The sequence below is a fragment of the Melanerpes formicivorus genome, unplaced genomic scaffold, assembly GCF_026170545.1.
Source record: "Melanerpes formicivorus ecotype bairdi unplaced genomic scaffold, bMelFor1.0.p_v2 SCAF_56, whole genome shotgun sequence".
NCBI classification, from domain to species: domain Eukaryota; kingdom Metazoa; phylum Chordata; class Aves; order Piciformes; family Picidae; genus Melanerpes; species Melanerpes formicivorus.
The window spans coordinates 2,437,911-2,465,120 of record NW_027142408.1 but is presented as its reverse complement, the minus strand read 5'-3'; the positions used below and the strand labels follow the sequence as shown (position 1 = coordinate 2,465,120).

Here is a 27,210-nt window from a genome sequence, read left to right as displayed (position 1 = left end):
TAGTGTGTTTTCTGAAGCCAGGGAATCTTGATAACAGATAATTCTTGGCAACTTCCAGAGAGAAGTGCAGCTTATGAATGCCTGAGATCATCAACTATAATAAAAAGTGAGCAAGCAGTCAAATGAACAGTCAAGATGTCTCTGGTGAACCTGGCCAAAGCTTTGAAGCTGCAGAGTGCCACTGTTGCAGGGTGTAAATGTTTAGCTCTAAGAATATATATTTAACAGATATAATTACAAAGATACTCTTAGCATTGTAACAGTCAGTGAGATTTTACTGCGCCTTGTGAGGATTTGTGACTTCAGTTTCTTGGCTTGGGGCTTTTTGGGGGAAGAATAAATGGTCTTGGATAAGTATTACTGAGGCACTATGAAAAGCCCTGCAGTGAAACTGCACTTTTTAAATGAGCACAGGAAACAGGAGCAGCAAATGTCAAGTGCTGACACACAGCATCTCTGGCAGGAATCTTACTGTGTACACTAAGACCTAGTGCAGAAAATATTTGGTGTCTCACTGAAGAGTGTTGCAGCTCACCTTCTGTGTTTCTTGTAGGCTCAAACGTACTTCTCCAACAGCCTACTGTGACTGCTGGGAGAAGTGCAAGTGTAAAACATTAATTGCTGGGCAAAAGTCTGCTCGCCTTGATCTCCTTTACCGCCTGCTGACCACCACCAATCTTGTGACCATGCCAAACAGCAGGCAAGTCTGTATTTGCAGTGGCTAGGGCAGAATCATTTCTGCTGGTTTAAAGCACGTGGTATATCTTCTCCCCACTAATGACTTTTTCATTGCAGGGGAGAACATCTCTTGCTGTTTTTAGTGCAGACAGTTGCCAGGCAAACCGTGGAACACTGCCAGTACAGACCACCTAGAATTAGGGAAGATCGTAATCGTAAAACTGCAAATCCTGAAGGTGAGAGCTCTTTCACTGAAACAAATGGCACATTCCATATTGCAGTGCTCTCAGTGCTTACATGTTTTTCAATGTTTTTTCATCCTTTGTAGATTCTGATATGCCTGATCATGATTTAGAACCCCCTCGCTTTGCCCAGCTGGCCTTGGAACGCGTCTTGCAGGACTGGAACGCGCTGAAGTCTATGATCATGTTTGGCTCCCAGGAAAATAAAGACCCGTGTGTATTTACCCCTAGCTGTCAGTGTAAAGTTTGAGCTGGTGTTTGAGACCTGCTGACTTACATAAGATTTATTGCCTTTCTTTCTGTTTGTTCTCTTTTTTTCCAAGTCTTAGTGCCAGCAGTAGGATAGGTCATCTTCTGCCTGAAGAGCAAGTTTACCTTAATCAGCAAAGCGGAACTATCCGCTTGGACTGTTTCACACACTGCCTTATTGTCAAGTGTACAGCAGACATCTTGGTGAGCACTCCTGGCCTTGTTTTCCCTCCATGTTCTTACTAGTGTGGTTTGACAGAGGGTCTCAGGTGGTACACTTGGAGACTAGTTGGAAAATAACTTGAGGTTGTTTGTGAATTTATCCTGTTTCTGAGTGCAGTCTTCCTTTCAACCTTAATTTGTCTTGCTTCCTCCTCCTAAACTACACACCATCATTGAGTTGTAATGACCTGTTTCTACAGCTCTTAGACACTTTGCTGGGTACTCTGGTGAAGGAATTGCAAAACAAGTACACACCAGGACGCAGAGAAGAAGCTATTGCTGTCACAATGAGATTCCTGCGCTCTGTGGCAAGAGTGTTTGTCATTCTTAGTGTGGAAATGGCTTCCTCCAAGAAGAAAAAGTAAGTGTGTGTGTGTGTGGTTTAGGGTTGTGGGGGTTTTTAATTGCAATATTTATGCCTTTATTAAATTGGTTGGTACAAATCAAGAACAGCTAGAGGCATCTGAATTAATTTGCAATCTGTAGGCAGCGTTGTGTGTGGAAAGGTGCAAACCTCAGGACTGCACAGTAGCTGCTGGTATGCCATGTAGCTCTTCAGTGCTTGTTAAATGTTCATACTGAGCTTTCTGGTTTAATATGTTAGGATTTCTGGAAGTAGGAGTTTTTAACATGTTCTAATGACATCTGTGGTTGTTTTTCAGTAGTAGATTTAGATCCTGAACCCTAGTTTCCAGTTTTTAAATGATAACTGTTTCTCCCTGACTTGAGTAACTGTGCCTATTGTTACTACACACACAACTGCATGGATCTGTTCAGGACAATTGTGTTGACTCTTTGGGGGGGTGCTTAAAACCCCCACCCAAACCTGTATGACCACACATTATTTTTTCAGGGGGAAAAAAAAAAAAGACCTGTTTGACCTTAATTTTTCCATCTTTTTTTTTCTCCCCCCTCCCCCAGCAATTTTATTCCCCAGCCAATTGGAAAATGTAAACGTGTGTTCCAGGCATTATTGCCCTACGCTGTGGAAGAGTTGTGCAATGTAGCAGAGTCTCTAATTATCCCAGTCAGGATGGGAATCGCACGTCCCACAGCGCCCTTTACCCTTGCTAGCACCAGCATAGATGCCATGCAAGGAAGCGAAGAGCTCTTCTCTGTGGAGCCTCTGCCACCCAGGCCTTCATCTGACCAGTCTAGCAGGTAACATTTCCTCAAGTTCTGTTCAGAGACTTGTTAAAGGGGGTTTTGGTTTTGCATGGTGTTAGCTGCTCACTAACAGAGCTAGAGTGAGGCTTCTTACTCTGGACAGGCATTTTACTGACAGATTTGACACCAAGCTGTGTGGTGCAGCAGACAGCTGGAGGGAAGGGAGGCCATCCAGAGGGACCTGGACAGGCTGGAGAGGTGGGCACAAGCCAACCTCAGGAGGTTCAACAAGACCAAGTGCAGGGTCCTGCATCTGGGTCGAGGCAATCCCAGGCACAAATCCAGGCTGGGCAGTGACTGCTTGGAAAGCAGCCCTGAGGAGAGAGACTTGGGGGTGCTGCGGGAGGAGAAGCTCACCAGGAGCTCTCAGTGTGCACTTGCAGCCCGCAAAGCCAATCAGATCCTGGGCTGCAGCAGGAGAAGTGTGGCCAGCAGGGCAAGGCAGGTGATCCTCCCCCTCTGCTCAGCTCTGGTGAGACCCCACCTGGAGTACTGCCTCCAGTTCTGGAGCCCCTATTACAAGAGGGATGTGGAGGTGCTGGAAGGTGTCCAGAGAAGGGCCACGAGGATGAGCAGAGGGCTGGAGCACCTCTCCTATAAGGACAGACTGAAGGAGTTGGGGCTGTTCAGTCTGGAGAAGAGAAGGCTCCCAGGTGACCTCATTGTGGCCTTCCAGTATCTGAAGGGGGCTACAAGAAGGCTGGGGAGGGACTGCTCAGGATCTCAGGTAGTGATAGGATGGAATGAAGCTGGAGGTGGGGAGATTCAGGCTGGATGTGAGGAGGAAGTTCTTCCCCATGAGAGTGGTGAAGCCCTGGAATGGGTTGTCCAGGGAGGTGGTTGAGGCCCTGTCCCTGGAGGTGTTTTAAGCCCAGGCTGGATGAGGCTCTGTCCAGCCTGATGTAGTGTGGGGTGTCCCTGCCCATGGCAGGAGGGTTGGAAGTAGCTGATCCTTGTGATCCTTTCCAACCCTGACTGATACTAGGATACTACTATGATTTCTACTGCAGTATGTTAGTGATGACATCCAGAGGTCCAAATCAATTCTGTGTTTGTTTGTCTGTTTTAAAGCTCTAGTCAATCTCAGTCATCTTACATCATAAGGAATCCTCAGCAGAGGCGAATCAGCCAGTCACAGCCTGTTCGTGGCAGGGATGAAGAGCAAGATGATATCGTTTCGGCAGATGTGGAAGAGGTCAGTTTGCTGGTTTGGTATGGCACCTGATGCATCAGCACATGCAGTGGCATCTGAGCCAGAAAGCCAGGCATCAAGACCTCCCCTTTGCAGAAGATAACTGGCTTAGTAGTTCATGAAATTCTGATGTGCCTTAAGCATTTTGTTTTAACAGAGCTCTGTAATTGTTGTTTTGTATTCAGCAATACTTAGCCTCCTCTGAGTACACTGAGTGCCTTACCTTTGACAGGGTAACAGCATGATTTAGAGTGCTAACAAATACTTCTGTCATTCCCTTTAGTTGAATCTTTCAGCAAATGGTTGCCATTATGTAGGTTCTGTTAGAGAGCTAGAGAGTCTTTTACCAAGATGATCTCTTCAATACTTAGAAACTGATTCTAGGTTTCCTAGCCACTCTTACCCTTTCAGCATTAAAATCTAATGTTCAAGGCTTTCTTTTGTTTGTGGGCCTGATGATGTGTGCTTTGTCCACAACACTGCTGTAGCTATGAGCTCATTCTCTGTTCACCTAAGTTTGGTTGTGAGTCATTTTTTTTTCCACATGTGTTGTTTTTAATCTGTTTCTTGGGTTTTAAATCAAGTTTTGAACTGAGTTTTTGAAAATAGATAGGTTATGGGAGGTACTCTAGCATAAAACTGCAGTGCTCTTTCCAGGTTGAGGTGGTTGAGGGAGTAGCTGGTGAAGAAGACCATCATGATGAACAGGAAGAACATGGTGAAGAAAATGCTGAAGCAGAAGGACAGCATGATGAGCATGATGAAGATGGTATGTATAATGTACATCATGCACATGGCTGCTTGGATGAGCAAGTGGTGCATCAAAAAGATAACCCTTCAGAGTCACCCATGGCAAGGACTTGGCAGACTTCCATGGCTTTCAGACTATGCATCTTGCAGAAGGAGTAGAATTATAGATAACTTGTAGTAGGCAAGAGGGGTGAACATTTTGCATTTTAAGGTGCCAAAGAATTAAACCCCCAAACCAACAAAGGATGTTATATGCTTGTTTAACTCTATCTGCTTTGCCTTTTGTATTTACTACTATAAAATGTTGCTGACATCGACTGCTTGAAGGACTGAAGAAAGAGTTTAGCTCTTTATAGCTAATGATAGAATGATGTTTATGGTAGATGTGTTGTCAAAAGGGATCTGAATCACAGTGAGCTAGTTTTTTCAACCCATCACAAAACATTAGATGGCACTTCAATGTTTTGTGGACAGAATTAATCCATTATGTATAGCAGTGGTTGCCATTAATGTAACTTGTCCTCTGTTAGCTTGGGATTAGATGGCCCAAAGCCACGACTGGACAAAAGTTTATCTTCCTCTCTTTCGGACTGCTCCTTGTGTTACACTACAGGGAATCTGTTAATTCACTTGATAGTTCAAATAATTTCATTCTCAAATCTTAAATTTGGATAGAACCTGTATTTTTTTAGATTTAAACAAAATAAAAGGTTCAGGTATTCCTTAGGTACTCCTTTGAAACAGGGTGTGGTTAATTGTCCCAATCCATGAACATAGGGAGTTGTGGAGTCTCTTGGCTTGAGTGACTGACTCTGCAGCCTTGAAGCCTTCATTCTGAGTGTGTGTCTTGAGAGTTACATGTGCAGTAAAAAAGTGTGGGGGGCAGGGATTGCTAATTGCTGGGAAATAAGTAAATAGACTTCAAGTATTACTGCCTGTTCACACTGCTTTTGTGACCTCTCCCGGCATAGCCATTCACTCCTGCTACCGTAGGAGGCTCTGGGGTTTGTTTCATGTCTTTTAAGAGTCACTACAGTCATTCCATTTTCAATTTTGTTTTGTTTCTAACCATGAAATGTTTTGTGTTTTTTGTAGGCAGTGATATGGAGTTGGATTTGCTAGCTGCTGCTGAAACAGAAAGCGATAGTGAGAGTAACCACAGTAACCAGGACAACGCTAGCGGGCGCAGGAGCGTTGTCACCGCAGCTACTGCCGGGTCCGAAGCAGGTACATCACTTTGTCTTGGCTTTCATCCAGCTGTTTGCATCTGAGTATTGCTGTACAGGAAAAAGAAACGTGGCTTTAACAGGGGCAGAACTGGCTTCACCTAAAAATAGTGTTCTTTGCCTTTGAATCTGGAGCACGTCAGAGGGATACTGGAGAAATAAATGATTTAATGACTGGAATGGATAGAACAGGGATTACCTGGTTATGGCATTTTAACAAATGCCTTGCCCTAGTAGTCTTATTTTCCCTTTCTTTATTTTTTCCCTTCTCAGCTTCTTCCCTCCCACCTCTGCCTTCCCCATGTTTCCTGGTTTTCCTTTGCCTGTGATTATACTGAACTGACTTTTTGGAGGACACGTGTTCCAGTGTGGCCTATCTTGCTCTTAAGGAGTTTCTGCACATGTTAGCCACAAGTTCCCTTGCCTCTTGTGAAGCAGAATGTTTTTACTCAGTGTAGAAGTTAGATATAGTTTGGAACAAAAACTCCCCAGTCATTGTAAAGCTTTTTGAAAGCAACTGCCCAAGTGTCCACTTTGGAAGCATAATTGTTAGAATTCATTGCCTGGGGCCAAACGAGTGAAGAAAGTGAAAGCTCAAATTATTTCTTAACCTTTTGAAACCTGAGCAGTTCTTTTTCTGGGAAACTGGTAGAAAATGAACCTTATGTTACAAGGATGTTCAGCAGTGGCACGTCAGCCTTTCTGCTACGTGTAGTTTCTCCTCATGGACAAAGCTTGGAGTGCTGTACCCAGGCACAGATGTGGAGCTGCCAGTCACTGTTTCTTGCTTCTTTTCCTCCACAGGAGCCAGCAGTGTTCCAGCATTTTTTTCTGAGGACGACTCTCAGTCGAATGACTCCAGTGACTCGGACAGCAGCAGCAGTCAGAGTGATGATATAGAGCAGGAGACCTTCATGCTTGATGAGCCTCTGGAAAGAACCACAAATAGCTCACATGCCAACGGTGCTGCCCAAGCTCCCCGTTCCATGCAATGGGCTGTACGTAATACCCAAAACCAGAGGACTACTAGCACTGCTCCCTCTAGTACGTCAGCCCCAGCAGGCAAGTCCGAGTAAAGCTCAGCCGTGGCTGTCAGCTAATGCTGGCTTTGTTCCTTCCTCTGTTTTAGTTTGTTGTCTTAAAGATGAAACCTTAGCTGTCTCAGAAGGACAGTACTGATCTGTCTTGACTGTTTCAGTTCCAGGTTTGGCTTTACAAAGGGAAGGATAAGTAGTAGTTAGTAAGAAGGTAAAGCATGTGCTTACTGGGGCTAGTCATTTTTAGCTAGTTGCAGTTGTGATGTTAGTAACATTTACAGCTTCATTTCTGGAAACATTCACAATGTTAGCCAATACAAAAAATATGTAGCAAAGGTTAAACAAACTCATTGATGTCATGCTTTCTTTTATGTTTAGCAAGTTCAGCAGGCTTGATTTACATTGATCCATCAAACCTACGTCGCAGCGGTACCATCAGTACAAGTGCTGCAGCAGCAGCTGCGGCGCTCGAAGCCAGCAATGCAAGCAGCTATTTAACATCTGCAAGCAGCTTAGCAAGAGCATACAGCATTGTGATCCGGCAGATCTCTGACCTCATGGGTCTGATTCCCAAGTACAATCATTTGGTATACTCCCAGATCCCAGCTGCAGTGAAGCTGACTTACCAGGATGCAGTGAACTTGCAGGTAAGAGCATCCAAATGTCTGTGAAGAAATACAATTCAGTGTCGCTGGGGTTTAGGAAAAAACACAGAACTGCTGAGGTTGGAAGTGGACTCTATAGATTGTCTAGTCCAAACTCCCAGCCCTGTGTCCAGTTAGGTTTTGAATATCTCCAGGGTTGGAGACTCCACAACTGCGCTGGACAACCTGGTGTTTAACTACTTTCATATTAAACACCCAATTTTTCCTGAGTTTAAATTGGCTTCCCAACTATTTCAGCTTGTGCCTATTGCTTCTTGTCCAGTGATATCATAGAGAAGAGAGAGAGAAGGTACTTTGTGCCTTTTTATGGATACATATTGATAAGATGCTGCTGAATTGTTTTCTTGAATACAAACTGCCTTGGCTCTCTCAGCCTCCCTTCATACGAGGGACAGTGTAGGCTGAAGTAGTTGCAGTTACTAATTCAGTTAAATTGTTTATATTTTGTATATGTGCTCTCCCAAAAAAGGGAATTCCAAGGCTCTGACTGATACCTATGTAGTAGTTAGGTCAAGACTGACTGCTTTGGAGACAGTTGTGGTCTCTACTAAGAGAACTTTTACCCTGTTTTGTTTTTTGACATGAACTGTTGAGTCTATAAAAGAAGAAAGTTAATAAGGGACAAATAATTGTAAGAGGTAAAAGGTTTGTGCAGGTGAATGTACTGCTTGCTGTCCCTTCTTTCAGGCACTTGCTCATCCTTTTTCTGTCACTTGCATATTTTTTTGGTACAGCACTCTTGATTTTTGGGTTTTGAAAGTATGTGTAACCAGAGTATGTGGACCAAAGTCCCCAGGATGTGTGTGCCTGGGAGATGCTGGGTGCTTATAAGGTGAGGAGGAGAAGAGATGCTCAGAAAGGAGAGAGGGATGGTGAGAATGCTTTACAGACACCAAGGTATCAAGTGATGGCATCTGTGTGCTACTGCAGTAAATTTGCAGCCTCAGTAGAGCTTTTGGAAACTGCCCTTGTTTGTTCTCAAACGTGGCTTCACAGCCTCTTTGTTCATAGGGAGTCAGAGGTAACTGAAAGCCAGAGTGGAGGCTTACATGACGACTGCATTCTCATCATCAGTTCTGTTGCTTGCAAAACACAACAAATCTCTCTTTCTACAGAATTATGTAGAAGAAAAGCTTATCCCTACTTGGAACTGGATGGTTAGTATCATGGACTCCACTGAGGCTCAGCTGCGTTATGGTTCTGCGTTGGCATCTGCTGGTGACCCTGGGCACCCCAATCACCCTCTCCACGCCTCTCAGAACTCAGCCAGGAGGGAAAGGATGACAGCCCGTGAAGAAGCTAGCCTAAGAACACTCGAGGGGAGGAGGTATGGAAATGGTTTGATTGCTACGTGCAATATGAGTTAGCAGTTTTACAGTCAAATCTTGTGCGCTCACATGCAGGTTTGTAGTGCAGCAGTGGAGTTACTGCTTGCTTTAGCTGTCTGCCCATGCCCTTGCTGCTGTTTTGTGTGTTCTGATGCGCTAGATTCACCTCAAGCATCAGCTCTTTACAATGCACTGCACCTCAGCAGCTTGTAGTAAAGTGTAAAACCATGACTGCTACTCTCATCATCATGCTGGGTTTGTGGGAGGGGATTTGGAGGTTTTCCATCTGTACAGTATGTAAAGGCTGCCTTCTGCTGTGCTGCCTGATCCCTGTGTTCAATGCCTTCCTGTCACCAGACGTGCTACTTTGCTCAGCGCCCGTCAGGGGATGATGTCCGCACGAGGAGATTTCCTCAACTACGCGCTCTCGCTGATGCGCTCCCACAACGACGAGCACTCGGACGTGCTGCCCGTCCTAGATGTCTGCTCACTAAAGCATGTAGCATATGTTTTTCAAGCCCTTATTTATTGGATCAAAGCAATGAATCAGCAGACAACACTGGATACCCCTCAGCTGGAACGAAAAAGGTACTGAGGCTGCCGCTACTGCAGGCTTCCTAGTTCTTGATACTGGCCTAGTCTGTAAAAAGCAGCACACCCATCACTGGCTGAAGACTTGGTAGGTGGCCAAATGGCTGTAAGGGAGTAAGTGTGCAGTAACACAGCCAGTGGAGTGTGTAGTAAGTACTCTGTACTCTCTGAGTACTCTGTACAATGCTTTGGCTTTAGACTGAATTTGTTGTTAGGTGCAACTGACGAGATAAACTCTGGCTTTTATTGATTGCTGCAGATGGGAATGTTTAACCTAATGCTCTCTTCAAGAGGATTGACTCTTCCTTTCTTTTTGTTTTGCTTAAAGAACCCGGGAACTGTTGGAACTGGGTCTTGACAATGAAGATTCAGAGCATGAAAATGATGATGACACCAATCAAAGTTAGTATACAGAAGCACTTCTGTAAGATGCCAAAACACAACACCTTCCTGTGTAGGTTTTTTTGCCCCTTTAGCTGGTTGAGGTTTGCAGTAAATTTTGCTGCTTGTATATATTGCATTAAAGTCAGGGGTTTGTGGGATTCCTACCATTGCCACATTGCTAAATTTCTTCTGCCTTTGCCTGTTCTTGTTTTGGGGCCCTGATTTCATCTCCTTTTTCTCTCACCTGCAACATTTGTGCCTTTACTTACTCTACACAATGACAGAACCTAGCGTTTGAATCCAGCTGATTTTTCTCTTGGTCTGGTGCAACTGCTGCTGCAAATGGTGGGATGTGTACCTTACACTAAGGACATACAGTGCAGGAGTGCATGTTCAGTAAAGCTACTTGCAGTAAAAGGAATCAAAGTGCTGACTCAGCAACTTGGCACAAATAGAACATTTGTGGAAGTGTTGCATTTGCAGAGCTGCTTCACCAGTCAGAGAGCTCAGAGAAGTGTACTCATTTTTGGTATTTTAAATCTTTTGCTTCTGTAACTGTGAAAGCTGACTTGAAGTCTTTTCACCTTTAGGTGCCACACTCAATGACAAAGATGATGACTCCCTCCCAGCAGAGACTGGCCAAAACCATCCGTTTTTCAGACGCTCAGACTCTATGACCTTCCTCGGTTGCATTCCACCCAATCCTTTCGAGGTTCCTCTGGCAGAGGCCATCCCCCTGGCAGACCAGCCCCATCTGTTACAGGTGACATCAGAGATGATGTTCTGGCAGAAACCTGCAGCTTGCTTTTCCATTCCTAACTGAAATACATTACTTACCCAGAGTGCTTTTGTTCCTTTTCAGCCAAATGCACGCAAGGAAGATCTGTTCGGCAGGCCGAGCCAGGGCCTGTATTCATCCTCTGCCAACAGCGGGAAGTGCTTAATGGAAGTTACAGTGGACAGGAACTGCCTCGAGGTAGGTTTAGAGGTTATATTATTTTAAATGATAGGGTAATTTTACCTGATACCTTCATTCCTTCAAGAGGCACATCCACATTGTCAGAGAATTGCAAGAATGATCATTTAAAAGCCCATCAAGTCTGATGGCTTGGACTTCTTAGGGAAAGGATGCTGAATTCTTTTGTTATTAAATGTAGGAACTTCTATGATTACTGATTCCCATCAGACCTCAGACAATACTTGCATTGTTTTAAAGGCTGCAGTACAATCTCAGCTTAACTTTGAAATGCCAATGATATCATCACAGTATCACTAAGGTTGGAAGAGACCTCGAGGAGCATCGAGTCCAACCTCTAATTTGTGATAAGAAGAATTCAATCTCCCTACAGGCCACTAGGTTTGACTTGCCTGTAGACTGAGTATTAAATGGCCAATGTATGAAATGCAGACATAAACTAAGAATGATTTGCCAGCTTTGTTAACATGATTAAAGTTATTACACTTTAATAGGTCAATTACTGTGCTCCCTACTCTGTGGTTTAAAAACAGATAATCTTCCCAGAAAGAGTAATTTGCCATTGGAATGTGCTGCTCAGGGAGGTGGTGGAGTCACCATCCCTGGAAGTGTTCAAGAAAGGATTGGATGTGGCACTTGGAGCCATGGTTTAGTTGTCATGAGGTGTTAGATGTTAAGTAATAGATTGGACTTGATGCTCTTTGAGGTCTTTCCCAACCTGGCTGATTCTATGATCTTAAAATGGCCTTCTAGACTGCTTCAAAAATGCAATTAAACCTTACTTCTTGTCTAGGTTCTCCCCACTAAAATGTCTTATGCTGCCAACCTGAAGAATGTTATGAGCATGCAGAATCGGCAGAAGAAGGAAGGGGAGGAACAAAACGTGCCTACAGAAGAGTCTGAGAGCTCAAAGCCAGGGCCTTCAGCTCACGATCTTGCAGCACAACTGAAAAGCAGCTTGCTGGCAGAGATAGGGCTGACGGAGAGCGAAGGGCCGCCTCTCACATCTTTCAGGTAGTTTGACTTCAAAGTTACTCAACCAAAAGTCATCTTGAAGTCTCTGGAAAGTCTTTTAAAAGTAGTAGCTTGCTTTTGTTTGAATTAGTGGAGGGTTTGGGGGTGGTTTTGGGTATCTTTTAAAACAAACAGTTGATCAGTCTTCAAAGAGGTCTGTGCAAACCATAGTGTCCTGGGCTGGAGTCAGGTGATTCTGCCACTTAGCTCTGGTGAGACCTCACCTGCAGTACTGCATCCAGCTCTGGAGCCCTCAATATAGGAAGGACATGGACCTGATAGAGTGGGGCCAGAGGAGGGTCATGAAAATGATCAGGGGGTTGGAGCACCTCTGCTACAAAGACAGGCTGGGGGAGCTGGCGTTGTTCAGCCTGGAAAAGAGGAGGCTCCAGGGAGACCTAATTGCAGCCTCCCAGTACCTGAAGGGGGCCTGAAAGAAGGATGGAGAGAGACTGTTTGCAAAGGCCTGTAGTGATAGGATGAGGGGCAGTGGCAGATTTAGATTGGCTGTTAGGAGCAAGTTCTGCACCATGAGGGTAGTGTAACACGGGAACAAGTTGCCCAGGGAGGTGATTGGGACCCTACCCCTGGAGATACTCAGGGTGAGGCTCAGCAGGGCTCTGGGCAACCTGATCTAGTTGAGGATGTCCCTGCTTACTGCAGAGGGGGTTAGATTAGATGACCTTTGGAGGTCCCTTCCACCCCAGACCATTCAATGAGTCTATAAAAGCCCTTGACTTCCTGCTGCAGACTTGCTATGATGTCCAGGTAGCTAAGTGTGAAAATCAGAACTGAGAGCTCAGTGATACCAACATTTTACGCAGTCAGGTATTGAGCTGCCCTCACTTTGAAGGTTTTGATTGAAGGGAGACCAATCACAGTGAATCCCATGCAGCAGTGCAGTTCCATGCTTTCAGAGCAATTTCACTTCAGAAGCAGGAGTTGTGTTTGAGCTGAAACTCATGGCAGCTTCACGTGTTTGTGTCTGCGTACTTACTGTGCTGTGGTGCTGTTCATCAGAAATAACCACAAAATCTCCCTAGAATTCAACTTGATTTTGCTTGTCTTCCCTCCTGTCAGGCCGCAGTGCAGCTTCATGGGCATGGTTATATCTCATGACATGCTGCTGGGGCGATGGCGCCTTTCCTTGGAGCTGTTCGGTAGAGTATTCATGGAAGATGTGGGAGCAGAGCCTGGATCGGTATGTACGTCCCCCTGGGAGGACAGTTCCTCTGACAGCTCCGTTGTGGATTTGTTCTGGGTTTGCTTTACTTCTGTCTCTTTTTTTCATCTTAAGATACTGACTGAATTAGGTGGCTTTGAAGTGAAGGAATCGAAATTCCGCAGGGAGATGGAAAAGCTGAGGAACCAGCAATCCAGGGATCTGACACTGGAGGTAAAATGCTCTCTTTGCCTCTGAATTTGGCTTCATTGAAAGCTGAACTATTGTTGTAACTCGATAGAAGTCTTTCAGAACCTGCAGGCAGCTGTCCTGAACCTCACTGTCGTAATCATCCTGTAGTTTTCCAGAGTGTAATTGGTTTTTTCCTTAGTCTGTGCAGAAGAGGCCAGAAAGCTGTGGTGAAGCTGAGATTCAAGGAGAGAAAACTTCTTTGTGTTTTCACCAGGTTGATCGAGACAGAGATCTTCTCATTCAGCAAACCATGAGGCAGCTCAACAATCACTTTGGTCGCAGGTGTGCTACCACCCCCATGGCTGTACACAGAGTCAAAGTTACTTTTAAGGATGAGCCAGGAGAGGGCAGCGGCGTAGCACGGAGCTTTTACACGGCTATTGCCCAGGCCTTCCTCTCCAACGAGAAGCTGCCCAACCTGGACTGCATTCAGAACGCCAACAAGGGCACCCACACGAGTAAGTCATGCACAGCAGTTAAGCCTTGGCTGCTTTTTTACCCTGAAATACTTGGCATGGATTGTCTCAGAGGTTTCTCTTAGCTTAGCTCAGCTCAGTGAAAATTGTGTGTTACTTCTCTGAGGCAAGAAAATAGCTTTCTCCCTGCCTCTCTCCCTGCCTCTCTCCCTGCCTCTCTCCCTGCCTCTCTCCCTGCCTCTCTCCCTGCCTCTCTCCCTGCCTCTCTCCCTGCCTCTCTCCCTGCCTCTCTCCCTGCCTCCCTCCCTGCCTCCCTCCCTGCCTCCCTCCCTGCCTCCCTCCCTGCCTCCCTCCCTGCCTCCCTCCCTGCCTCCCTCCCTGCCTCCCTCCCTCCTCAAACAACTCTCAGGGTTTTTTGAGCATCTTTCTTTGTAGTTGTTAATGACTGTCGAGATTTTAGCTACTACATGCTCGCTAATCGCACTAAACTCTATGGTCCTGCTCTGGCAGGGGGGTTGGACTCGAAGATCTCCAGAGGTCCCTTCCAACCCCTAACATCCTGTCACTATAATATGGCTTCTCCATCTGGCTTGTCACAAATAGATTTTGATGTTTTTGAAAGTAGACTCCTGAAGCATTTTGGCATTTGGAAGTTACTACAAAGATTTCCTATTTCCTAAGCTTGGCTGAACCCCAGTCGTTAGTCAGAGTGGTTCTGTCTCACTGATGTCTTTCGAGCTGTCTTCCAAGGCAACCTGTGCCTTCCTTACACTGAAACTTAGACAGGAGAGAGAAATACAAAGATGTTTAAGCTTATGAGGATTTCTCCCCTTCAGGTCTCATGCAGAGGTTGCGAAATAGGGGAGAGAGAGATCGGGAAAGGGAGCGAGAGAGAGAAATGCGGAGAAGTAGTGGCTTACGAGCTGGTTCTCGGAGAGATAGGGATAGGTAAGTGGTGCATTTTCCATCTGCTGGGCATACTTTGACGAAGAGAAGAACTGCTGTGGAGATCTTCAGGAAAGCTACTTGCTCAGATTAACAGGGTTTGTCTCTCTTTGGCTTTCAGGAGCGAGTTATTGATACAATTTATTGAAATCCATGATACACTCTAATTGTTCAAAGAATAATTACACTTACTTCAGCACTGATAGGTTGTTTCAACCATATGTCATTGTTTGGGGGTCAGCTAGGATAAGGGTTATGGTTTGGTTTGTTATGTCAGTGTTGGACCCAATAAAGGCACACAGCCACTCACTCAGATTCCCCCCCACACACAGTGAAATGGGAAGGAGAATTGGAAGAAAAAGGCAAAGCCCTGTGGGTTCAGATAGAATTTAATAGAAGAGTACAAAGAGAAACAGAGATCCACCTGTCCCCAGTGAGAAATTGCCAAGTCATAGTCACAAGGTCAAAGCACCCCCCCTTTGCCCCAGCCAGCCCTTCCCTTATATAGCTGGCACTGGATACCCACTGGCTGGTTCAGCTCTCTCTTGGCTGCATCCCCTGACAGCCTCCTGTGAAGGGAAAAAACAAACCAAAACTTAACTTGGCCAGGCATTGATCTCTCCTGCTCAAGCAGTACTGAAATCTTGGGCACTAGAGTAACTTGTGAGGTGGTTTAGGAGCAGCATGGCTGTTGGTGGCATCTGTCTGCTGTACTCAGAGCACTGCTAGTATGAAAGTCTCTGGTTCATTCTGTTTCTGAATCGTTCTCTCCGAGCAGCTATCAGCAGCACTCCTGCTACAGCACAAAAAGCTAATGCTATTTTGACTCTGTGGGCAAGTGGTCTTGTGCCAGAAGATTTGTGGGTGTTTCCTCTGAGATGAGTACAAACTGTGCTCATTTTCTTAAGGGACTTTAGAAGACAACTCTCCATCGACACCCGGCCCTTCAGACCGGCCTCGGAGGGGAACCCCAGCGACGACCCCGACCCTCTGCCGGCACACCGACAAGCCCTGGGGGAAAGGCTCTACCCTCGAGTGCAAGCGATGCAACCAGTAAGCCTCACAGCTCTGACACACTCAGCAGTGCACTGTTCTTGGCATCTCTTAATAATGCATTTGCTTTGTTCCCTCACTGTGTAACATAACTGAGAACACTGGAATTACTGTGTCCAGTTCTGGGCCACTCACTTCCAGAGAGATGTTGAGGTGCTGGAAGGTGTCCACAGAAGGGCAATGAAACTGGTGAGGGGTCTGGAGCACAGCCCTGTGAGGAGAGGCTGAGGGAACTGGGGGTGTTTAGCCTGGAGAAGAGGAGGCTCAGGGGAGACCTTATTGCTGTCTACAACTACCTGAAGGGAGGTTGTAGCCAGGTGGGGGTCAGTCTGTTAACCCAGGCAACCAGCCCAAGAACAAGGGGACACAGTCTCAGGCTGTGCCAGGGGAGGTTCAGGCTGGATGTTAGGAAGAAGTTCTTCACAAAGAGAGAGAGTTGCCATTGGGATGTGCTGCCCAGGGAGGTGGTGGAGTCACCATCACTGGAGATCTTCAAGAATAGCCTGGATGAAGTACTGAGTGCCATGGTCTAGTTGATTGGATAGGGCTGGGTGATAGGTTGGACTGAATGGTCTTGGAGCTCTCTTCCAACCTGGCTGATTCTATGATTCTGTGTAGGGCTGTTGAAATGGCACCTTAGAAAGGTCTTGGTTTGGTAATCTGTTGTTTAGCCTAGGAGGCAGCTTGTAATGCATTCTAGAGTTAAAATGTTAACTGTCATAAACCCATCATTGAAAATGAGAGAACTGGAGGAGAATAGTAAGACCTGTTGTCATTCCTTATCCTCAGGCATTTGCAAGCAAAATCACAGGAATGTTGTTGGAATTGTCCCCTGCTCAGCTGCTTCTCTTACTAGCCAGTGAAGATTCCCTTAGAGCAAGGGTGGATGAAGCAATGGAACTCATTATTGCACATGGCAGGTAAAGTACCAAGGGTTTAGATAAGAAATGAAAACTGATTCTTGTGGTTACAGCACTTGTGCTGTGCTACATCTCACTCTGATGCATACAACTTACTGCCTGCTTTGTTTCTTTGGACAAGTCACTCATTGAGCTCAGTTGAAGTTGTCTGGTTTCAGACTATGACAAGTCCTTAATGTGAAATTAACTCTGCCTTTCTTCCCTTGCTTTTTTTCCCCTTCCCCCTCCCCTTTGAAGGGAGAATGGTGCTGACAGTATATTGGATCTTGGATTGCTAGACTCTTCAGATAAAGTGCAGGTAATGAACTGTTGCACAAATTACCTTCATTTGACATTCAGTTGTATCAGTTAATTTCAAACCTGTAAGCCCTCCTTTATCACACAAGACCAAGTTCTGTTCAATAATCCTGTGCAGTTACCTTTTTCTCTGCTGCTTTGCCCCCCTCCCTTCTCTCTCTCTGCTGCTTTTGCCCCCCCCCGCTGCTTTTGCCCCCTTCTCTCTCTCTCTCTGCTGCTTTTGCCCCCCCTTCTCTCTCTCTCTGCTGCTTTTGCCCCCCCTTCTCTCTCTCTCTGCTGCTTTTGCCCCCCCTTCTCTCTCTCTGCTGCTTTTGCCCCCCCTTCTCTCTCTCTCTGCTGCTTTTGCCCCCCCTTCTCTCTCTCTCTGCTGCTTTTGCCCCCCCTTCTCTCTCTCTCTGCTGCTTTTGCCCCCCCTTCTCTCTCTCTGCTGCTTTTGCCCCCCCCCCCCTCTGCTGCTTTTGCCCCCCTTCTCTCTCTCTCTGCTGCTTTTGCCCCCCCCTGCTGCTTTTGCCCCCCCTTCTCTCTCTCTGCTGCTTTTGCCCCCCCTTCTCTCTCTCTCTGCTGCTTTTGCCCCCCCTTCTCTCTCTGTCTCTGCTGCTTTTGCCCCCCCCCCCCCCGCTGCTTTCGCCCCCCTCTTCTCTCTCTCTCTGCTGCTTTCGCCCCCCGCTTCTCTAGGTTTCCTCTGAAAAGTTCAAGCAGTGATTACTCTAAAGTATCAAATGTTACCCTTAGACAACATCATGGAAATTCTTTACCAATGGCACCTGCCTCTGGGGTCTAGCAGCAGGTAGCTGTGGATGCATGTCAGCAGCTAGAAGCAAGCTTGGTAATTCTCTCCTGACTTTCCAACCAGGAGAACAGAAAGCGGCACGGCTCCAGCCGCAGCGTGGTAGATATGGAACTGGATGACACAGATGATGGAGATGACAATGCACCACTCTTCTACCAGCCTGGGAAACGAGGGTTTTATACACCAAGACCTGGTAAAAACACAGAAGCAAGACTGAACTGTTTCAGAAACATTGGCAGGTAGGCTACTGCTCACTTCCTACTCTAGAAATGGGAGAGGCAGATGTGCAGAATCCCAAGGAAAGTACCAATGAATCCAGAGCAAAACCTTTGTTACTGTCATGCTCTTTCTTTCTCACCTGTACCTGAACAGTGGAGATTGTGCACATGTGAACTTGAGGGTTTTTTGCCTTGGTTGGTTTGGTTTGGGTTTGGTTTTGGGCTTCTTACAATCTGCAGAAAGTCTCTCTTAGACATTTGTAGATGTCCCTGGTTTTCTTTGGGGGATTTCTAGGGCTGAAAAGCCAGCTTGGAGCTGTTTGACTTTCCTTAATGTGCTTTTGCTGAAAGATCTCCAGTGGAATCCCTGTTCTACCAAAACAAACCCCAAACGTTTCTTTTTCAGAATCCTAGGACTGTGTTTGTTGCAGAATGAGCTCTGTCCCATCACATTAAACAGACATGTGATCAAAGTTCTTCTTGGCAGAAAGGTAAGCTGGTTTCCTTTAACCACATAAAATCTTACCTTCAAAACCTGCCTTTTTACCCTCCACAGCATGCACATATCAACTGGCAGAGTTGATAATGGAACTATAATAAAACTGCATGGAATGAAGGTGGGGGTGGGGAGATTCAGGCTGGATGTGAGGAGGAAGTTCTTCCCCATGAGAGTGGTGAAGCCCTGGAATGGGTTGTCCAGGGAGGTGGTTGAGGCCCTGTCCCTGGAGGTGTTTAAGCCCAGGCTGGCTGAGGCTCTGGCCAGGCTGATCTAGTGTGGGGTGTCCCTGCCCATGGCAGGGGGGTTGGAACTGGATGATCCTTGTGCTCCCTTCCAGCCCTGACTGATACTCTGATACTATGATACTAGAAAATTAGGTATTTGACTAAGGAATGATATGTAATAGGTTAGTGTTTGCCTTTCTTCTGCCTGCCCTTTTTGTCTCTTCCTGAGTCTGAAGACTTGGAGCAGTGCTTGCAACAGCATTTCAGGTGTTAGGTAATAGGTTGGACTTGATGATCTCTGAGGTCTTTTCCAACCTGCTTGATTCTCTGATTTCAATTCATCAAAAGCATTTCCCTCAGTGTTTGAGAGAACTTACTGAATTTTGATGAAGATGTTGTCCCAGGTGTGGGTGTGATTTAATGCAGAAGCAAAAATGCCTCTGCACCCCAAGAAACACTAATTGTCTGCTGTATGTTTCATGCTTTAAGTTCTGTCTGATGCAACAAGCAAACCAAGGTTTGTGGCTGCTGATCTTTCCTTTTAAAAGGATGTTGATCATGTCATCAGCTACCCAGAATGCATGACACAGGGTTAGTGGCAGAAAGCTGTGCCTCCAAGTGTCTCCTGATACCTTCCAAAAGAGGCTCCCTTCTAATTCATTCCAGCAGGTTTTCCTTCTTGAACCTGCGTGCTGCCCAGTTAAATGTTGGATGCCTCAAGGAATCTTTGAGTTGGGCTTGGTTAGTAGATGACTTTTTCTCTCCAGGCTGATTTAAAAAACCCCAACCCAAACCCACAAGAAACTACAGGAACCAGCAAGAGGCACAAATGGGTGCTTGGGTTGTTGGAAGCGGTGGCACGGAGCAGGCTGAAAGTAGGAGTTGGCCTTTGTTTCCAAGCATTCATATGCTTTGTTACAGGAGTTGTGCACTGCTCTGTGCTTATGCACAGGTTAGGTACAGATCACAGAACTCTGCAGATAAATCCCCAGGATGTTCCAAACCTCTCTCTCTCTCTCCAGGTGAACTGGCACGACTTTGCCTTTTTCGATCCAGTTATGTATGAAAGCCTTCGGCAGCTTATCCTTGCTTCCCAGAGCACAGATGCTGATGCAGTGTTTGCAGCAATGGACTTGGCCTTTGCAATAGACCTGTGCAAGGAGGAGGGTGGAGGGCAGGTAAGCACAGCCAAACCCATGCCTCTGTAGCTTCAGAATTCAGCTTATGCAGGCTGCAGTCTACGCATAATCCCTGCTCTCCTTAGATGGCTGAGATAACGCTTTACCCTTCCCAGATTCAAATACCCTGCTCCTCTGGGACATTGAAGCATGGGGGTTTTAAATTGAGGGCGATGTAGAGCCTGCCATAAAGCCTGCATAGAATAATCAGTCCTAGGGAATCTTTAAAGCTAGTAAATGTTGCTTGCTTTTAGAGAGAGATTGAGCAATGAATCACTGCAGTACAATGTGGTCGTTGTAATAATCACACTGCTTTTGCCCCTGACCCTTGCCTCTTTTTTGCTCCCTGACCCTTGCCTCTTTTTTGCCCCCTGACCCTTGCCTCTTTTTTGCTCCCTGGCCCTTGCCTCTTTTTTGCCCCTGACCCTTGCCTCTTTTTTTGCCCCTGACCCTTGCCTCTTTTTTGCCCCCTGACCCTTGCCTCTTTTTTGCTCCCTGGCCCTTGCCTCTTTTTTGCTCCCCTGACCCTTGCCTCTTTTTTGCCCCCTGACCCTTGCCTCTTTTTTGCCCCCTGACCCTTGCCTCTTTTTTGCCCCCCGACCCTTGCTTCTTTTTGCCTTTGTAAATGGTCCCTGTCACTTTGCCACAGGTGGAGCTCATTTCCAATGGTGTAAATATACCAGTCACCCCTCAGAATGTGTATGAGTATGTCCGGAAGTACGCCGAGCACCGCATGTTGGTGGTAGCAGAGCAGCCTCTACATGTAAGTCTCTGGGGTGGAGTGGTTGGAAGAAAACAAACAAAAACTAACCCAAACAAAAAAAATTGAGTGAGACCTCAGGCAGTTAATTCTTCTCCTCACTGTGATGCTGCTAATCAGTTTTCTCCTGAAGTTTTGATGGGTTAACAATATGGAATTCTCCTCTTTTTGTTGGGAATGGCCTAGCTGTGTCTGCAGCGCCATGGCAGCTGAGTACTTGGAGTGGTTTCTGATGCTTTTACAGAAGGAAAGAGCCTTTCTTTTAACCTCTACCTCGTTGGTCAAGCATGTCTCCATTTCTTCAGCTCTTGGAGTTGTGCTGTTGGAAACTGTGCTGATTTGGTTTGGTGATCAGTCAGCTTTGTTGCTTGGGGTGGGATGGCTTTTTTTTAGCCTTAGGAAAAAAATTAACAGGAAATGACAAAGTTCTTCATGTAAATCATCTTGAACTTGTGTCTTTGTTTGAACAGGAAGGGTTGGCTGTGAAACATACAACTCTGCTCTCATTTTACTAGTTTGGCAAGAAACCTAAGCAAATGTGTTAAGATATGTTAAAAGGCCTTCAAAAACCAAATTGAAGTTAACAGAAAATTGAATCTGTGAACAGTTCCTGAAGGTCCAATCCTTGGAACCACTCCCTCTCTGTCATGCACTGCCTCTGAACCTGGTCATTTCTGCTGCCTGTGGGATCCTGCTGCACTTGCAGACAAATCAGCAGACTGCTGGCTTACCTCTGTGCAGTTTAGGCCCAAAATTGTCAGAGAAAGAACACAGTGCTGGAGTTGAAGTCACCTGACCTCCATGGCTGCCTGTACTGGCAGTTGCATTATTGCTTGCTCTTGTTGCAAACCGTAACGTTTGCCTTCATTTGGGATTTGCTACACCAGATTAGTTCCTGTGCTTCCATGCTGAGAATGGGATTTCCAGCCTTTTCAGGATCCTGCTTACTTAGCCAAAATACATGCATGTGTGTGAGGAACATTTGCAAGGCAGAGCTGGAGGGTGTCTGAGGAAGCAAAGTCAAAGTAATGCACACAAGGTGAATGTTTCATGCACTCCCATCAGGTTCACTATGGCTCATCAGAGCTCCTGCACTCCTAGCACTAGGCAGTGCATTTGCTTCTGCTCCTGGGGAAGTATTAGTGCACAGTGTTCTTGCTTTCCTGTAGGAATGGCTGGCAGGGGTTCAGAGATGGGTGCAGCTCTTCCAGAAAGTTGTGCCTCTGGCATGGGAAAGCTTTGAAAGAGAACAGCAGCCAGGGGGAGAAGGACTTCTGAGCTGGGAATTTGACGTGGAGCTTTCCAGTGGTGTGTTTGCAAGCGATGGGGCTAGGGTGACTCTTGTGGTTTTCACCTCAGGCAATGAGGAAGGGCCTCCTGGATGTGCTTCCAAAGAATTCATTAGAAGATTTGACAGCAGAAGATTTCAGACTGTTGGTGAATGGCTGCGGTGAAGTGAATGTGCAAATGCTCATCAGCTTCACTTCTTTCAACGATGAGTCAGGTATGGAACAGCTTGCTTGCAAGTGGAGCTGCAGGCACATTCTTTGGGGTTTTAAACTCAGTACTACCTCTTCAAATTGGACACCAGCTAGCAAGCCCCTCAAAGTCATCCTGAAATCCTTCCTGTGTGCTCTGCATAAGTCTGAAAATCCTGCCCCTCAGTTGAGGGGGAGCTGCGCTGTCATTTGATGGCAAATGCAAGGCTTGTATGATTGCTGGCACAGCTTTCCTTCTGAAAGCTGGGACCGGACTGCAGAGCTGTCAGTGGCATGGATGTAGCCTAAGGGTTTGGCATTGTATTTACATCATGTTGCATTGTGGTGGGGTTAGGCTGTGCCTTGAAAATTGAGTTACAGGTTTTGAGCAGAAAAGCCACTTCACTTGCTTCTGAGTTGGTCTGGCAAAGTGAATGCTGGGGGCAAAGGTCAACCCACCACAGACATTTGGCATTGTATTTAGCTGTTGATAGGCTTTTCAGGAGGGAGAGGGTGGGAGCTGTGCTTGGGCTGTGCCAGCGTTAGCCCTTCCATTCAGAAGTGTGTGTGTTGCTTTGGGTTGTACTGCTGGCTCTGGTATCATGACCTCATGAATGAGGTCACAGCTGAGATCCAACTTGCAGTACACACAAAACAGATCTCTCCATGTTTGTTGCTCAGTGTACCAGCTGAATTACCTCTCTCTAACTTCACACAGGAGAAAATGCTGAGAAGCTTTTGCAGTTCAAGCGCTGGTTTTGGTCCATAGTGGAGAAGATGAGTATGACAGAAAGACAAGACCTGGTAAGCTGTCCAGAAGAGCTGAATAATCCACTGTGACTTTCTCTGTGACGAGTTCAGGTAGCAGAGCAGGGTAGTAGGGTTTGATCAGCTTTTCAGTTCTGGAAACATCAGGTGTGACCCTCAAACCCTGCAACTGAAAGCAAGCATGGCCTGTTCTTACAGGCACAGGGCTCCTCCGGAAGCACAGCTCTGGCCTCTGCAGAGCTGCTCTTAAGCTGAGTAACTGGGGGTAGTCAGCTGTCTTGTGGGTTGAGTGGAGGTTCAGTTCCCTTCCTGGATCATCTGCTCTACTGACTTCTGTGAATGCTGAAGGCAACACCTGTAAGATGTCAGTAATGCTACCTCCCTTTCTCAAAGCTCCTTAAGAAAGCTGCTGAGGAGAATGGAAGGACAAGATACTCTGGGGGGGGAGGGGTTAATTTTGGAGACCTGCCTGTAAATGGCATTCACTGTATGCTGCTCTAAGCTATTTGCTTTTGACTTCCTACTACTTAAGGAACCATCTCTGCTTTCCAGCTGACTAAAAGGAAAGAAGGGTTAACCTGGAAAGTGGGAAGTACAGAGCACAGTTGTTAAGGACTCTCTTATGGTTCTAAATGTGGTGGTGATTCTGCTCTGCAAGTCAATATTGCACACTGGTGATGGGAAACCAAATGCTTTCTGTTGCTGCCTTTTGTCTGTGCAAGAACTGCTCTGTAGTCACTGACCGGTCTGTGAGAGACTTCAGATGCATTCTGTATTGATGGCTGTCACCAGATGGATCTGGGGACGTTTTCCTTACTGATACAGGACCATGCTGAGTGGTGCTTCTATCAGTGTGAACAGAATTATCTCACACAGGGACTGGAGCATGTGCCTTATGTATGGGGAGAGGCTGAGAGCCCTGGGCTGGCTTAGTCAGGAGAGGAGGAGACTGAGAGGGGATCTGATCAGTGTCTATCAATACCTGAGGGCTGGGGGTCAGGAAGGGAGGGACAGGGACAGCCTCTGCTCACTTGTGCCCTGTGACAGGACAAGAGGCAATGGATGGAAATTGCAGCAGAGGAGGTCCTGCCTCAACATCAGGAAGAACTTAACTGCAAGGGTTGCAGCGCACTGGAGCAGGCTGCCCAGAGAGGTTGTGGAGTCTCCTCCTCTGGAGACTTCCCAGCCCTGTCAGGATGTGTTCCTGTGTGACCTGTGCTGGATTCTGTGGTCCTGCTCTGGCAGGGGGTTGGACTCAAAGATCTCCAGAGGGCCCTTCAAGCCTTAAGCTCCTGTGATCTGTGATAGAGGGAGCAGTGGAGGACAGGCTGTATGCTGGCTGCTGAGCTGAGCTGGCACAGCGAGCAGGCTGTGGGGTGCCCCAGCTCGCCGTGCCGGCGCCCTTGTGTGAGCTGTCCCCGCAGGAGCAGGCAGTAGGACTTCTGGCCTCCTACAGAAACCTTGTGAACTGTCCTCTCTGTTTCAGGTTTACTTTTGGACCTCAAGCCCATCATTGCCTGCCAGCGAGGAGGGATTCCAGCCTATGCCATCAATCACAATAAGACCGCCGGATGACCAACACCTCCCCACGGCCAACACCTGCATTTCTCGCCTTTATGTCCCCCTCTATTCCTCTAAGCAGATCTTGAAACAGAAATTGTTACTCGCCATTAAGACCAAGAATTTTGGTTTTGTGTAGAGTATAAAAAGTGTGTATTGCTGTGTAATATTCCTAGCTCAGTTTTGTAGATTTTTTTCCATTTGTCTATAAAAGTTTATGGGAAGTTAAGGCTGTCATAGACCCCTGGTGGTACTTCAGCAGATCTAAATGCAGACATTCCTGTACTCGGTTTGTAAGGTGGAGGCCGAAGGAGCACTGGGCAACGGCTGCTGGCGACAGTTTTGCTGAGGCAACAACTCCTTTGCCTAACCCCAGCCAAAGATGACAGCAGAACAATATAATTTACACTGTGATTTATCTTTTTGCTGAGGGGGGTGGGGGTGGGGGTGGAAAAAGAAGAAACCAACCTGTAAAATGTTCTGCAGATTCACTGCTGCCTTTGTGGAAGGTGTTTCAGCAAAGGTTCTTCTTGTACAGAGGGAGTAGGGAATTTCCAAATAAAAAATTAAGGATGTTCTGTGGTTTATTTTAACTTTTTTTCCCCCCTCCTTCCTTTTCTCTTCCCTTTTTTGTTGAGTTTTTTTTTCCCTTCCCTCCCTGTTTGGTTTTTTTCTTCCCCCCCCCCCTCTTTGTTTTGTTTTGTTTTATTTCTCCACCAGAGTTCAGTTTGTGGTTGGCTGCAGTTGTGTATCATGTATGTTGAACTTGTACAAGAGCTGCAGACAGCTCCGGTCCCCCAGCTGGGATCGTTCCCCTTCGGTGACACCACTTCCATCGCAGTTCCTCTGCTGCCTGCATTGAGCTCCAGGTGCATCAGAGACCATCGCTGACACTTTGCATGTGACCTGTACTGTTGGGGGGGGGGGGGGGGTTTTGGGGTTGGTCTGTTGTTTTTTGGGGGGGTTATTTTTGTTTGCTTTGGGGTTTTTTGTTGTTGTTGTACATACCCCGAGGCCAATGCACAGTATTTCATAGTTCACAACCAACATCTTTGTATCCCTGTTGCAGTGAACAGACAGTCAGGAGATTGGTTCCGCTCCCAGTTCTAACCTGACACTTGTACTACGTGATCTTAACTATGTAAACTCAGCCTGGGCACTTTCTGGTAACTGTAAAATGTTTATAAGATCATGCCTATTGAAGATACCTTTTGGAAGACTTTACTGTTGGTGAGCAGCTTAACTTCTTTTGTATCTAGCCTTTTTTTAAGTACCTTGTTACAGTTTTTTAATAAAGAGATTACAGACGAAACACCGAGCCACGCTGAAGACACGACAGTTTTTCTTTGCTTAGCCATTGGATCCTTTAGCTGAGAGCAGACCTCCAAATGTAGTTGTGCATTGGAAACTCTGAACTCTCTTAACTGGCAAAATTGACCTGCAGCAGACATTCAGCCCACATTTTACAGTTAGCAGAGACCCCTGAATGAAAGGGGCCAGGCAACCCCCTTCTTTCCACAGCATTGGTTTGAGGGGAGAGAGGCTTGTTCTGGAGGAAAAACCCACCCCAAGGGAATTGGGTTGGAAGGAAATTCTGCAGCTGCTCTGTAGTGGCTTCTGGTCTGTGCTGAGTTTGGAAGTGGTTGGCTGGTTTTGGGGAGGGCAATCTCTGGCTGTAACTGAGGACTTGTTTACCTTGATGCATGAGAGCTGTTTGCTTGAGAGCTAGGAAGGGATGGCTGAAGGAAGGAGCTGCTTTTTCTGTGTCACATTCCTGACAGCTTAGCAGGCTGAAGAAGGTTAAGAGCTGTTGTGATTATTCTCCCTCTTTCTTGCTTCTCCAACCTCAGGAGTCCATCTTAGTGATATTTTTTAAATTCTATCTATTTTTTTTCTTCCTTTTGATGGGAAGAACTGAACTAAGGCTCTGGCAACACCTGAGTGCAATTGACTTAGAGCTCCACGGGGTCTTCCTTTCTCTCAGCCAGTGGGGGATGACCAGAAGTTACTGGCAGCTGTGATTCTCAAAAGCAAAACCAAACCCCCACCAACCCCCCCTGTGCTTTCATCATTTGTTGAGTTGGTAGAGATGTGGAGGACAGAAGCCAGGAATTCTGATCACCAGTTGCCAAACCAGAGCCAAGAATCCTGGTTTCTAAATTAAGCTCTTTTGGGCTTGTGTAGTTACACTGCAGACAAATCAGGCACAGAGCTGCAGAATTCTTTCTGCATGTGCCTAATGCTTCCCAAATCATCCTACAAAACGATAGCTTCGATGTCTGAGGCTCAGAGTCTTCTGGATCTCCTGCTGCGGTCTCCAGCAGATCTTAATTGCCAAACTCTGTCAGAGTCTGCTGTGCAAGAAGCAGTGCAGCTACACAAGTCTAGACCTAGGTGCAGCAGTGTAGAGAAAACTACTACTGCTTTGCCTGTTCCCATCTACCAATGGAGGGCAGTTACAAAGGTGTGAAGCAGCAGCTACCTTACGCCTGGATCTTTAACTGCTGTCATTTCCATGACCAGAAACCCCTCTGGCTGAGAGGTGTAAAGCTAGCAGAGAGCAACAGCAGAAACTCTGTAGGCATCAGCTCTGCAGGCTGTAAAATAAAGCTCCCTCCCTCACAAAGCTTTGTGAGACTTGATGTATCAAACCCCCACAAATACTAATATCCAAGGCCCTTGGGATGCAAGGCCATCTATGTAAAGTACTATGTGTGTATATATATATATATGTATTGTGTGTATATGTATATAAGTGTATGTGTATGTATAACATATAAATATATGTTATATGTATATATAGTTCTGTATATAGCTTAAACAGCTTCTTTTTTCCCCTTTTTCTTTGAAGTCCTGTAATGTATAGCTAGACAAAAAAAATGATGCAGAGAACTGCAAAGTAGCTCACCCTATACACACACACACACAAGGCATTCTGGTAAGTGGAGAGGGACTCTAGGATGATGTGT

General features: G+C 46.3%; 1 protein-coding gene across 11 annotated transcripts in view; it reads left to right on the top strand.

Moving 5' to 3' along the window:
• The window catches only part of UBR5 (ubiquitin protein ligase E3 component n-recognin 5), an 87,118-nt gene extending 61,548 nt beyond the window's left edge, over nucleotides 1-25,570 (top strand). For 9 of the 11 annotated variants that reach the window (XM_068161191.1, XM_068161194.1, XM_068161192.1 and 6 more), the window contains 31 exons: nucleotides 554-700; nucleotides 796-914; nucleotides 1,007-1,133; nucleotides 1,244-1,373; nucleotides 1,592-1,752; nucleotides 2,313-2,552; nucleotides 3,630-3,753; nucleotides 4,408-4,519; nucleotides 5,596-5,727; nucleotides 6,531-6,788; nucleotides 7,142-7,410; nucleotides 8,544-8,755; nucleotides 9,114-9,344; nucleotides 9,676-9,749; nucleotides 10,322-10,494; nucleotides 10,594-10,707; nucleotides 11,501-11,721; nucleotides 12,802-12,922; nucleotides 13,019-13,117; nucleotides 13,350-13,593; nucleotides 14,388-14,499; nucleotides 15,405-15,549; nucleotides 16,339-16,469; nucleotides 16,707-16,767; nucleotides 17,620-17,795; nucleotides 18,181-18,265; nucleotides 19,520-19,675; nucleotides 20,325-20,438; nucleotides 21,795-21,939; nucleotides 22,632-22,717; nucleotides 24,168-25,570. In XM_068161191.1, the coding sequence (XP_068017292.1) occupies nucleotides 554-700; nucleotides 796-914; nucleotides 1,007-1,133; nucleotides 1,244-1,373; nucleotides 1,592-1,752; nucleotides 2,313-2,552; nucleotides 3,630-3,753; nucleotides 4,408-4,519; nucleotides 5,596-5,727; nucleotides 6,531-6,788; nucleotides 7,142-7,410; nucleotides 8,544-8,755; nucleotides 9,114-9,344; nucleotides 9,676-9,749; nucleotides 10,322-10,494; nucleotides 10,594-10,707; nucleotides 11,501-11,721; nucleotides 12,802-12,922; nucleotides 13,019-13,117; nucleotides 13,350-13,593; nucleotides 14,388-14,499; nucleotides 15,405-15,549; nucleotides 16,339-16,469; nucleotides 16,707-16,767; nucleotides 17,620-17,795; nucleotides 18,181-18,265; nucleotides 19,520-19,675; nucleotides 20,325-20,438; nucleotides 21,795-21,939; nucleotides 22,632-22,717; nucleotides 24,168-24,380 (4,732 nt within the window). In that variant the 3' untranslated portion in view covers nucleotides 24,381-25,570. The remainder of the gene's footprint in view (nucleotides 1-553; nucleotides 701-795; nucleotides 915-1,006; nucleotides 1,134-1,243; nucleotides 1,374-1,591; nucleotides 1,753-2,312; nucleotides 2,553-3,629; nucleotides 3,754-4,407; nucleotides 4,520-5,595; nucleotides 5,728-6,530; nucleotides 6,789-7,141; nucleotides 7,411-8,543; nucleotides 8,756-9,113; nucleotides 9,345-9,675; nucleotides 9,750-10,321; nucleotides 10,495-10,593; nucleotides 10,708-11,500; nucleotides 11,722-12,801; nucleotides 12,923-13,018; nucleotides 13,118-13,349; nucleotides 13,594-14,387; nucleotides 14,500-15,404; nucleotides 15,550-16,338; nucleotides 16,470-16,706; nucleotides 16,768-17,619; nucleotides 17,796-18,180; nucleotides 18,266-19,519; nucleotides 19,676-20,324; nucleotides 20,439-21,794; nucleotides 21,940-22,631; nucleotides 22,718-24,167) is intronic. The other 2 variants (XM_068161184.1, XM_068161185.1) reach the window with 2 other exon arrangements.
• The last annotated feature ends 1,640 nt before the right edge of the window (nucleotides 25,571-27,210 follow it).